General features: G+C 31.0%; 1 protein-coding gene across 1 annotated transcript; it reads left to right on the top strand.

Moving 5' to 3' along the window:
• Window positions 1-892: 892 nt before the first annotated feature.
• LOC132754529 (uncharacterized) lies at window positions 893-9,696 on the top strand. The gene is made up of 3 exons (XM_060745169.1): window positions 893-3,533; window positions 4,829-4,953; window positions 9,624-9,696. Exon 1 carries the CDS (start codon window positions 1,129-1,131, stop codon window positions 3,235-3,237), a length of 2,109 nt encoding a protein of 702 aa, XP_060601152.1. The 5' UTR covers window positions 893-1,128; the 3' UTR covers window positions 3,238-3,533; window positions 4,829-4,953; window positions 9,624-9,696.
• The last annotated feature ends 3,706 nt before the right edge of the window (window positions 9,697-13,402 follow it).

Genomic DNA, 13,402 nt, shown 5'->3' with positions numbered 1-13,402 from the left:
ATTTTTTTGCAGTTTTTATATTTTATCCTTACCATTTGTGTTTATCAATTATTTTTCAGTTGTTATAAAAATAGCCAATCTTTTAAATAAATAACTAATTGATCCCAGCTTCGCAGTACAAAAAGAGTAAGCTAAAATGCCACTTTAATGTGCGGGTTTTATTCAGGGCCTTTTACACTGTCTCTTCACAATTCCAAAATGCCATTTTCACACTTAATAAGATGTTTGTTTTATTTCAAATCTATAGTCCAGCTTCACGTTTACACAACATGTGCATTATTACTTTTTAATTTGAAATTGTCTAACAATTGTTCTCAGGTGAGCAATTTATGCCATGATGACCCATTTCGTTTATTTCAGTACAAATATATTTAGACGAACGCATATCCAAACAAATGGATAAAATCGGTTGTCTAGTGTTATAGAATTCAAAATGAAATTGTGTACATTATTGTGTGTCTGTTGTTATGTTTTTACATCACCTAGATCTACATAGTTAGATGGTAAGGGCTTTTTGAGGCCATTGTCCCTTTCCATTGAATGAAAAAGGCTTCATGTGGCGACTATGTCTCGTTTTTAAGTCAGTACTGGTAGTAAAATTCTGACCCTTTCGATTATATAAACAAATAAGTAGAACAGAACATATAACTAAATAAATGGGCATTTATTTATTAAGTACACATTTGGAATTTGTGTAACATTGTGATATTCATATTGATATTTATTATATAAATTATTTGGAAAAGTACATAGAAGTTTAAAGTTTAACTATAATCTGTTAATATTTAGTATATATTTCTGTGTTATTAACAGTTTAAATTTCATTTTTCAGAGCTCAAAGATGGTTTGATTGAATTCTACAAGACGAGACACAGTAAAGTTTTCCTGTCGCCCCTTTTCGAAGAAAATGACACGCCTTTGGCTTCTTTCTACATAAGACCTGAATTGAACTCAGCACCGACGAGAAATGACGAAAAAACACATGTCAGGTCATTATTGGAGATATTTAAAACTGGAAATCAAGCTAACCGAGAAATACATGTAATTGCTGATGCTGGTCTCGGAAAAACTGCATTTTCAAACTATCTTGCGATCACGTGGTGTCAAGCTCATTTTCCAGATGAAGACATGACTCAATCATTTAAAAAGGACGATATAGACTGTATACAGGGATTTGATTTCTTATTTTTGGTCTTACTGCGAGATTCTAATGATTTATGTTCTATAGATGATCTCATATTTAAAAATATTGTTTCAAATTTGGGTCTAGAAGAAAAGCCTTCAGAGGATTTTCTCCTTAAAATTTTGAAAAATGAGAAATGCCTCGTTGTTCTTGATGGACTAGATGAATGGATCCACCCCGAAAAGGAATGTCACAGATCGCCGAAATCAATCCCCCATAGGAATGACCGAGAAAAGTGTACAATACTGACCACCACGCGACCATGGAAATTAGGAGTTTTGAACCTAAATTCGTGTCAAATAGGAAAAAAGGTAGAACTTACAAAACTAAGTTACGACTCAGCAGTTACACTTACAGAAAGGATATTACAAAGATTGAAATCTCACCCAAATAAAGGTGCATTACAACGTGATGTCACAGAGTTCATATCAGGAATCAAAAGCAGAGAAAACAATGAACTTACTTCTGTGCCTCTACTTTTGATATATACAATTTGTTTATGGTGTGACGGTGTTCAAATAGGTAATTCAAAATGTGAACTCTATATAAACATAGTAGAGCTGCTCTTATCAAGAACGATTCAGAAGCATGGAGATCTCCAACAATTTTGCGTCCTTTCTGATAGTGATATCCCAGAATGCCTGGCTGAATATGAAAACGGTATGAAATACTATACACTCCTGACGTGTTTAGGTAAATTGGCCTATTATACGTTAATCAATAAAACAAGAGAAAACACACTGGTATTTGATGGATCAGTTGCTAGAAAATATATCACACCAGACGAGATGAAATTCATCCTTCACTCAGGAATGTTGTCAGAAAGTACAACAAAAACACTAACAAAAAAGTTTAGTAAAGTATCGTTTTCTCACAAAACAGTTCAAGAATTCTTTGCCGCCATATTTATAAGTTCTCAAAGTGACGCTCAGAAAACTGTTGTAGAAAAATGTAGAAATGTTCAAGATATTCTGGACATGTCAAAAATTTGTGAATTTATAAGTGGAATGAATGCTGACCGGATGTGTGAAATATCAAATGATTTGATGTCTGTGATAAATGAAGACGAGAAAACACGTGACTATAGAACTAGGACAGGTCTCGAGGACTACATGTACAATACTCCATTGTATAACATACAGAAAATGTTCATGTCGTGTTTACAAGAAATGCCTGAAAGTGAAAATATTCAATTACAAGATTTCTTCATTGGCGAGGACACCGTGGACAGTGAGCTGTTACAACGTTTATTAAAACAAAATAAAACCAACATAAAATCACTTCATATAGACATCGACGATACTTCCAGCAGTTTACGTGAAATTATAGATTTATTCTCTCTCACAGATCTCAGTCATATACAGAAACTTTGCTATAGTGGCAGCTGGAAGAAGGAGGCTGAGATAACCCGGATGTTGTTTCCAAGTTTACAGTACGTTACTTTGTCGTGGGGTACATGGATAAATGATGAAGAAAATCTGAGTGAAAATTTAGCGCGAGTACAAAACTTACAATATTTATATATTGAAGACTTCACGTTATCTCACAAAATACTGGAAACATTTTACAATTTTATCTCCGCTCAAAAATCAATGAAAGAGTTAACATTGAAGTGGTTAGACTGTAAAGAACATGGCCGCCATGATTGTAAGAGATTGAACTTGGACTTGTCTCAACATTCAACTCTATCAAAGTTAGACTTGTCGGAGTTACCTGGGAGACTACAATTAAATATAACAACACCGTCATTAGTTAATGTTACGTTGTCGTGCATCAATCTAGATGATGAAAGTTCATTGTTACTGTCACGTGACATGTTGAATATTGAACGTGTGGAGTTGGTGCTGATAGAAATGTCTGCAGAAAGTTTACAGAAGTTTATGACCGTGCTGAAAAATCTGCCGCAGTCAGTTACAGTAAAGATGATCGCCATTACACCGGAAACAGAATATGACCGTGTTAGAGAAAATATTCGAAGTTCACAAACTTTTCATGTGATACAAGACGGCTGGGGGGGGTTTGAGTTCAAAACAATAAAACCAAGTAAAGAATAAACAAAGGAAAAACATTGTACAATAAACTTATGAAATGACTTCAATAAATTTAAATGAAAACAATTTAAAATGGACACTTAGAAAACAAAATGGCGGTTTCTTAGACTACGTTATACATGTACTGTATAGTTTGATCATTTAATTTACAAACATTTATTTCTGTTTAAAGTTAAATTAAGTGACAGTTGTTTATGAATAAATAAATAAAAACATTTTAAGAGGAGAAATAATTCAAGGACATTTTTTACCGGAACTTAATGGATAACTTGGAATTAGGATTTGGAAATATTTTACAGGTAAGAGATTTTATATTGAATTTTTTATTTTTTTTACATTATTTCATTTTACACACATAAGTATTGAAATAGATTATTCTTATTGAATTATATAATAAGATATTTTATTTAAGTTAAATAAAAACACTTTATATTATAATAAAAAATTCCACTTTTAACATTTTTCCATAATTTTTTTATTTTATATTAGTTAATAAAGACACATGAATATATGAACAATTGTTAAATAGCTACCATCTAAAATATTTTCAAAGTCCATTGACATATGGCTGTGTTATTTTGCACACTTATTCACCATCATGACCCCCCCCCCCTCTCAATCTGTAGACAGGTGGAGGTAACTCTTTTAAGCATTTTAACAGAATTATGTCCCTTTTTTTACTTAGAATTTATGCTTAAGTTTGCGTACCTACCCAAATATTTTCAAAGTCCATTGACATATGGCTTTGTTACTTTGTATACTTATTCACCATCATGCCCCCAACATGTAGACAGGAGGAGGTAACTCTTTTAAGCATTTTGACAGAATTATGTCCCTTTTTTACTTAGAATTTATGCTTAAGTTTGCATATTACCTCAAATATTTTCAAAATGCATTGACATATGGCTTTGTTACTTTGCACACTTATTCACCATCATGCCCCCAACATGTAGACAGGAGGAGGTAACTCTTTTAAGCATTTTGACAGAATTATGTCCCTTTTTTACTTAGAATTTATGCTTAAGTTTGCGTACTACCTCAAATATTTTCAAAGTCCTTTGACATATGGCTTTGTTACTTTGCACACTTATTCACCATCATGACCCTTACCTGCAGACAGGAGGAGGTAACTCTATCAAGCATTTTGGCAGAATTATGCCCCTTTTTCGACTTAGAATATATGTTAAAGTTTGCATTCCACCTCAAATATTGACATATGGCTTTGAAACTTTTCAGGCTTGTTCACCATTCACCATCATGTCCCCAACCTGAAGACATGAGATGGTAATAGAAAATTTTTTAGATGGTATAAGACAATTTTTAAGTTTTTTTTCGGTTGCCATGCTCTGGTTGCCATGCCTTTTGTTCATTGTTTCAAATATGTCCGCCTCATTTAATAACAAGGGTATTTTGATACCCATTTACCAGAAAACATAAAACATTTATTCAAGTATGCAAGAGTTTTAGTCATGATGTCACAGTTAAATCTACACGTCAGTATTCTGCCGCCTGTAATATTTTATGTTTCATGGAAATCAGTTCATCACATATATTATAATATACATTTAACAATATGTGTTATTTCTCGTTTCAGTGGCCTAATGGATCAAAATTTCCGATTCTTTGTTGTGCAGAATCTCCCATGACATTTTACATGGAGCATTGTGTGATGATAGATCAATTTGTAGATTTGTATTTGAAAAACTTCCCATTGTCTTGGTAAGACTTTACAAATATCTTTATGATGGACAGTCTAATAAACTGTATAATTATGTAAATTAACATAGTAATGCCCCCATAGAAGAAGTGGGGATATATTGCACTAAGTGACTAATTGCATCACATTTGTCGGTTGCCAGTTGGTTCTTCTGTTAGTCAGTCTGAAAACAAAACTGTGTCCAGTCAATGACTTAATAACAGCGAACTTGCTTTATGAACTTCAAACTTGTGATGGAGGTTTAAAAGCCTAAGAACATAAAATTTGAATTTTCATACATAAATAAGCTGGGGCACTTTAAACTGAAGTATATGCAAAGATAGTCAAGATATATACTTCGAAATACATTGAAAATCGTATTTTTATGCTTTTTTTAGCTCGATTTGTTGTGAAAAGCGTTTAAATGCTTTTCATTTATGGTCATATTTTTACAATTAGAATAATTATTCTGGAAAAACAAAGTGCGCAAATGATCTGAAATTTTGCACAAAGATTAGTGGTTTAAACCTACTTCAAATGGTACATTTATCTGGAAAAAATATTTTCAGTTCCATCATTTCAAAAAACCTCAGTGGAGTCCCTTTAAGTTTTGATAAATATTTCTAATATCTTTTTGTTATATAAATGGTATCTATGTTATTTAGACTTGATAAATTATCTTTGTCATTATTTCGACATGTACAACAAGGTTCATAACTCCAACATCTTTATTTTAAGAGAAATTTCTTCTTTGAACTTTAGATTTATTTTAAAAATTTCTTGCTCTTATCACTTTTGTTACTGAAGTGAAAATGTCACTCAGATTGTTGCCTTTTTAGTTAGAGCATAGAAATGTATGTTGAACTTCTATAATGACATGGTGTCATGCAAATTATGTGATGCAAATATATTGAACATATAAATGCTTTCTTGATACCTATACAAAAATGTGTTTGTATCATAATTTTTTTATGCCCCCGGGCATATAGTAATTGAACCGTCCGTCCGTCCGTCTGTCCGTACGAGGTTAACCTAGAACGGCAAGTTGGATTTTTCTTAAGTTCTACCTGTACCAATGGCTTCTAAGTTTACACACTTACTAATCAATACAAAGTACATGATCTGGGCAAGTTTCATAATTCTGGCTTTCATATTTACCAAGTTATTGCCCTTTTCAGCACTTAGAAAATGAATAATGGTTAACCTAAAACAGCAAGTTGGAAATCCATATTTCCCAGTTATTTCCCTTTTTTCACTTTGAAAATAGGGCCTTGTCTGGTTAACCTATTTCGGCAAGTTGGATTTATCTTAAATTTCTCCTAATTGCTTAATTTCTTTACTGATATCTTTCATATTTTACTAAATATTAGGTGGATACCTTTGATGGTCCTCAAATTTTTTTGGAGTAAGCGGTCTCTAGGGTCAAGGTCAAGGTCACTGGTTTAAAAAATAAATATAAACCTTTTTGCTCATACAGCCTTTATTTTTTAGTTGATGTCTTAGTTTAATACAAACACCTCCTTCTTTGGGTGTAGTATGGGGTCATTTGGGTCAAGGTCAATGTTACCAATGTCAAGGTCACCAATGTTAAAAAAAGATTATTACATTTTTACAGGTGTATTGACCTTATTCTATAGACAGATGTTATTTATAATTGATAGAAACATAAACTTTGATGGAGTTAGTGGTCAGTTGGGTCAAGGTCACCAGTGCTAAAAATAGATTTTTACACATTTGCTCATACAGCCTTTATTAAGTGACAGATATATTTTATATTTGGTAGGAAGATAACTTGCATGGTATTCATCCTTTTGATTGGGGTAGGGGTCAGTGGGTCAAGGTCACTTGTGCTAAAATAGATTTTTACACTTTTGCCCATACAGCTTTTATTTATTAACAGTTGTATTTCATATTTGGTAGGAAGATAACTTGCATGTTATTCTGTCTTTGGATGGAGTAAGGGGTCAGTTGGGTCAAGGTCACAAGTGCTTAAAAAATAGATTTTTACACTTTTGCCCATACAGCCTTTATTTATTGACAGATGTATTTCATATTTGGTAGGAAGATAACTTACATGGTATTCTTCTTTTGGATAGAAGTTAGGGGTCAGTTTGGTCAAGGTCACCAGTGCTCAAAATAGATTTTTACCCTTTTGCCCATACAGCCTTTATTTAATGACAGATGTATTTCATATTTGGTAGGACGATTACTTGCATGAAGTTGAATATTTTCCAACTTCACAAGTCAGAGCAATGACTTGGCAACTTACATTTTTCACAATTACAAAATGCCATGACTTTGTCAAGCTATAAAACTTGTGTTTACAATTTTTGGTGATTTTTCTGTCCATAACTGAGTGAATGGGTAAACATTTTTTGAAGTATTGCTACTTACAAGAATCTGAGCCGGGGGCATTTGTGTTTAACAAACACGTTCTTGTTTTTTCATAGTTTTGTTTTCCTTTACACATGGATTTATTTAGTAGAGTGTGTTGTCTCCTCTGCCAGCTCTTGTTATTATCACTGCTATAAAATATGTAAATTAACAAAATAAATAAAATCCATCAAGTAACAACGGTTACGTCTGGTATAGTTTTAGACGTGCCCATTTTTGTGCCCCCACTTTAGTGGCGGGCATTTAGATTTACCCTTGTCCGTCTGTCCATCCTTCTGTCTGTTCACTTTTGTGTCGCACATAACTCAAAAAGTATTTGACCGAGAGTCATGAAACTTTACAAGAATGTTGATCAGCATGTGTAGTTGTGCACCTGGGTATTTTTGTCTGGATATTTTTAGTATTTTTAGAGTTATTGCCCTTGACTTAGTAAAATTTTGAAATTTTCTACTTGTGTCGCATGTAACTCAAGAAGTACTTGACCTAGAGTCATGAAACTTTACAGGAATGTTGATCAGCATGTGTAGTTGTGAACCTGGGTATTTTCGTGTGGATTTATTTAGTATTTTTAGAGTTATTGCCCTTGACTTAGTAAAATTTTGCAATTTTCAACTTGTGTCGCATGTAACTCAAAAAGTATTTGACATAAAGTCATTAAACTTTACAGGAATATTGATCAGCATGTGTAGTTGTGCTCCTGAGTATTTTCGATTGGATTTATTTAGTACTTTTAGAGTTATTTAGCCCTTGACTTAGTTGTCTTTTACAATTTTGTGTCGCATGTAACTCAAAAAGGATTTGACATATAGAGTCATTAAACCTCACGGAAAGGTTGCTCAGCATATTTAGTTTTGCACCTGAGGTTTCGCTTGTGTATTTATCCAGTATTTGTAGAGTTATTTCTCTTGACTTAGTCTTGACCGTTTCATTATGTTGTTATTTGTTCCTTGAGTGCTTGAGTTAGAATCAACCAAGTGAAAGTCTTTACAGAAATAATAATCAACATCACTAAATTACAGGAATAATGATTCACATTACTGTGAAGCTATGAATCTGGGACTTTGCATGTGGATTTTTTTCAGTTTTGTAAGAGTTATTGCCCTTGACTTACAGTAGTATAAATTTGCAATTTTCAGCTTGTTCATGCACAGCTCAAAAAGTATTGTAGGCCTGAAAGTTTACAAGAATGTTGGTCAGCATGTGTACTTATGCATGTGGATTTATTCAGTATTTGTAAAGTTCTTGCCCTTTACTTTAAGTAAAAGATTTTTAGTTTTCAAAAAATATTTGACCTAGAGTCATAAAATTGACAGAACAGTGGCGCAGTGGGGGCACCTGTGTCCTATGGACACATTTCTAGTTATGTTTGTATTTTTTGCTAGTTTTAGCATTCCTTAACCAGTTTCATTGATGATTATAGGCAAAAGTATTGATTTTATTTCAATTCTGTATCGGTAATTGATTGACAAAAAATATCAACTATACATTAAATAGAGGATACTGAATGAGTGTAGGTTTAATACTAAATTTATTGAACCAGTTGAATAAAATCATATTATGCTAGCCTCTGGCGAGCATAATTATGTTTTATTCAATGAGTTCAATAAATTTAGTATTGAATCTACACGAATATATAATATTCTATTTATCACATATATAAAATAAGAATGTTAAACTGTTTAAGAGTCATTTTTCATTGAGGCGCCTTTAGTGTAACACAAACATAAACACGCTTTAATGCTTATGTTAAAGATTATAGCGCAAACGATGTCATGTCAAAATGTTATTACACTATAGTGTTATATCCTTTTTTTATTAAATGGCTTTATTACACCCCTGCGCTGCTTTTTATGTAATAATTTATTTTATGTCAAAGAATACAATCGGTCCCAAATCCCAAATTATATGTGATGTGTTTGCAGTTTTTACTTAGATTACAATAACATTTCTTTTTTTTAAGTTGCAAAACAAGAGGTCAGTGAATCTACTTGAATACTCTCCGGTTTGGTTCTTTAACTCTAAGCCTCCTGGCAGTAACATATTCTATACCCATGTGACCAATGCAGACCACGATCAGCCAGCATATACATGAATATTTTAAAGTTTTCCCTATTATGGTGAATGGTTCCGTCCAGACTGAATGATTGACAAGTCTATTTAAGTCATTTGGATTGGTTAGATTGAAAATTGACAGGAAAAAATCAGTATTATTCAAAACACATAAAATATTATTATACTGTTAGAATAGGAAAATCCTACTACATGATCTTATAATTATGACTTCTTGCTTTCCTTTCAGAATATCAGCTATAATAAACCTACAGAGTCAATGAGGACAATCACAACTGTTTGGCTTTTTTCCCATCAATCTCCAGATGATTATCAGTGGGATGTTCTGAATGACAAAGATGTTAAAGTTCTTCAATAGTTCGATATTATGATTTCACACCTAATACCTGGCTGTATAGTGACAGACGTGGATTTAATTTGTGATTAACAGCAGCAGAAAAATCCCCCAACCATCATTACTTGCCAATGCAATGAATAACATTCTGGTTCCTGGCTTAATGGAAACAAAATAGAAATTGTTTGCATCAAACAGATATCTGTTTTGTACAATTAGAATTTGAATCTCAAAGGACAATTACATCAAGACCACTGTCAAATATTTCAGTATTTCTTTAAATAAACTTTTATTTTAAAAAGATCATTGAAATAATTTGATTTAATTAGATATACAGTACATGTATAAATCTGTTTCTGCAATTTAAGACTGATATTAATTATATCAAGAATTGTTAGATTATTTTTTATTTAAGGCCTATTACACTTTAGAATTTCTATCAGGTTTATTTCATTTTTTCAATACTTTTTTATTTTAGTTATCGTGTTACAGTTTCCAAAAATAAACCCTTTTGCTAATTATACATAATTTCTCTAATGCTGATTTTGTTATGTGGGAAATTGCTATAATTTAAGTTAATTAATATTAGTATGGAAGTCAAAATTCAGTGCTATATATTTTTTCACTTGTTAAACATCTAACATGCCCTTAAACCATTATCAAAACAATTTTGTTAGAAAATGCTTGAACTTGCTTGAATTTGCTAGAGACTATCTATTTACTTAGGTATAATGTGCCTTGTTTAGTATAGCGTACTGTTTGTTAATCAGCATTAAGGGAATTTCGTCGCTCTGGTCTTGCACAGCCAAGTGACAGATTTAGTATTGACAAATTTAGTATCGGTTTAAAGACTGTAGTTGTTGTCAGCATAAGGAAACTACATTAAATTTTGTTCTGTGTTGATAAAATGAACTTAAATTTAAAATATACCACTATATTTGTAACACAAAAAATTACCATATTGCCTGCTGCATAGTAAATGGGCCAATTTTTCAAAAATACATGTAATGCAGGCCTTTTCAAAAAATATATTTTCTATTATTTTTTTGTGTATTTACAAAAGACTTTCTATAAAGCAAATGTGCCCAAAATTGTTTTGGTATAGCATTACCCAAAATAAAAATACAGACATGTTTATACCCTAAAAATGTCCAATTTTACATGTAATGTGTTAGCATCTGTTTTTTTGGTGTTTTTCGAATTAACACCACTATTATCTGTTTTAATTTATCACTTAAATCTTTTTAAATGCACATAGAAAATTTAATAACCTTTCCAGTAATATATAATACTTGGTATACATCATCCAGGTTTTTATCGTTAAGATGATTTTAGTAAAATCAGACTTATGTAATGCATCAGTTTTTTCAAAATTCAGTTGTTAAGTAAACAAGTATACATTTAAGCAATTACAAATAAAATAGTACTTTATTGTCTCAATCTAATGAAATATGAATTAAAAACATATGTTATGTGTTTTCAATTCAAATTTTCAAACATTTTTTACCATAGTAAGCATGATAGTGGGAAAAAAAATTTGTGATGAAAAAACTGTAACATCCGTCCCCCTCTCATATAATATCCAATTATAAAACAATACTCATAAAAACAACAAGTTTCTGGTACCTAATGATAGCCTTACTATGAAAATGTTACAAAAATTTGCCAATTTCTATGTTTATAAGAAGAAAAATACAATAATGTAAAAGTTGTCTGTAACATCCGTCCCCGTAACATCCGTCCCCCTATATAAGGTGCTTATTAAATCTCACATAAACTGTAACTGAAAAGGGAATTTTACACTAAAACACCAAAGTTACATTGAAAAATGAAGAAATGACAGAAATAAAGCACTGAAATGATGAAAAAAAGAAAAAGATGAAATTTATGAAAAAAAAAAAATTTGTGAACACTAAATTCCTTAATTTTGAAAAAAAATCAGTATTTTTTGCTCTGAAAACAAAATTATTTACTTGTATGTTATTTTTTAACATCAAGTGGACCAATGAGTTTAATAAGATAATATTTAAGCTTATATGAATTTATAACAAATATAATCTTTTCTTTTTTTGTGTTTACAAACTAAGGGTACAGAAGGGGACGGATGTTACAGAATTGAACTAAAAATTCTTTTTACAGTAATACAAAACTTATCGTCTTCTTATGATGCATGACAGAGAAGTAGTAAGCTTTGCGACTGTATAGGAATGTTTCACACAACAAATAAAATACTATTAAAAAAACTAGAAGAAAGAAACACAAAATCCATAACAGGATTATATAGAAAAAGGTGCAAACGATAGAGATGTTGAAAGTATCTTTTGTGATTAAAATTGGTCAATTGTTTAAAACATAAAGTCTTTAGCCTTAAATAGTTAACAAACCATGTATCCCAGCCCCTCATAAAACAGCGGGATATGGATCCTAAATCTATACACACAGAAGGGGCTGGCACTTTATTGGAAGTTAACGAGCTGTATATTGGGAGCCTTGTATATTGGGAAGCGTGATATATTACAAAACAGTAGGGGTGCCAATTAAGGGTGATATTTATTATGCTTAAAAACAGTGGGAGGGACTACCATATCTTATTCAAGAATGTCTGTCATTAAGTTGAAGATTCAATTAAGTCAAAGGATTTATTGAACTTCAAAAAATTTATAGGCTAAATATGCAGTCAATGAAAAATAAATAAAGAAATATAATTCAACACCCTGATTAAAATTTTTAATATTTTTTCCCCAAAAAAAACTCAAGCACATTTTTTATACAATTTGACCCATTTAATTATTGTTAATAAAGTGAAAGAAACTTGTAAGTAAAGGAATATGATAAGGATTCCTGTAATGAAAAAGGTTGGGCTAATTGTGAAATTTATTCTGTAAATAAACCCTTCGCAAATTATTTTGCACCTATTAATTTTATTGAATGACAAATTAGTTTCATTAAGTTAAGCAGCTCATGTACACTGAAATATATACACAGAGAATTATTAAAAAGTTAGAAATAATGAGATTATGAAACTGAAATCAGTATGAAATCTTTGGATAATGCTGCTAACATTCCATATTAAATTTACTTAAAATTTCATCAAATCGATAGAACTTAAATTGCAACAATTTATAATCTTTATAATTTTTAATAAAAAATTTTAATTGTGTATAATTTATGTATTTAGTAATGAGAAATTCAAGCTTGCATAATTATGTTTTAATCTGAAAACTTCTTATTTTCTTCACACTGTATCATATCCTTTACAAATATAAATCTTATTATTTAACTAAAGTAATTTGTAAATAATTTCATGTATAGAAAGATACTGTTGGTATGACATTCTCTCTTTAACGTTAATGCATTATCTGGAAACAAAGATTCTTTATTTTAATTAGCAATGTTTTTATTTTATTCCAAACGTTTCAATGTTCATTCAAATGTAAGATAAATGGAAGAAAACTAAGTCAATGCAACTTTTCATTGTGAAACGCAAATAGTAAGAAAACTACATAAATGTCGGGTATATTTCTACATTTTTCTCATACTTTGTTCAATTATTTTACATTTATTGTACTGTACAAAGATTATACTCTTATAAATTTCATTACTTTAAAAATAAAAACCAAAAAAAGTATGAACTATGAGCTTTAAACATCTATTTAACATCCATCCCCCCAAAA

Source organism: Ruditapes philippinarum, unplaced genomic scaffold (assembly GCF_026571515.1).
Source record: "Ruditapes philippinarum isolate M1 unplaced genomic scaffold, ASM2657151v2 ctg7281_1_1_1_1, whole genome shotgun sequence".
NCBI classification, from domain to species: domain Eukaryota; kingdom Metazoa; phylum Mollusca; class Bivalvia; order Venerida; family Veneridae; genus Ruditapes; species Ruditapes philippinarum.
Note: the sequence above shows the minus strand (reverse complement) of the source record. Positions and strands in the feature narration are given on the sequence as shown.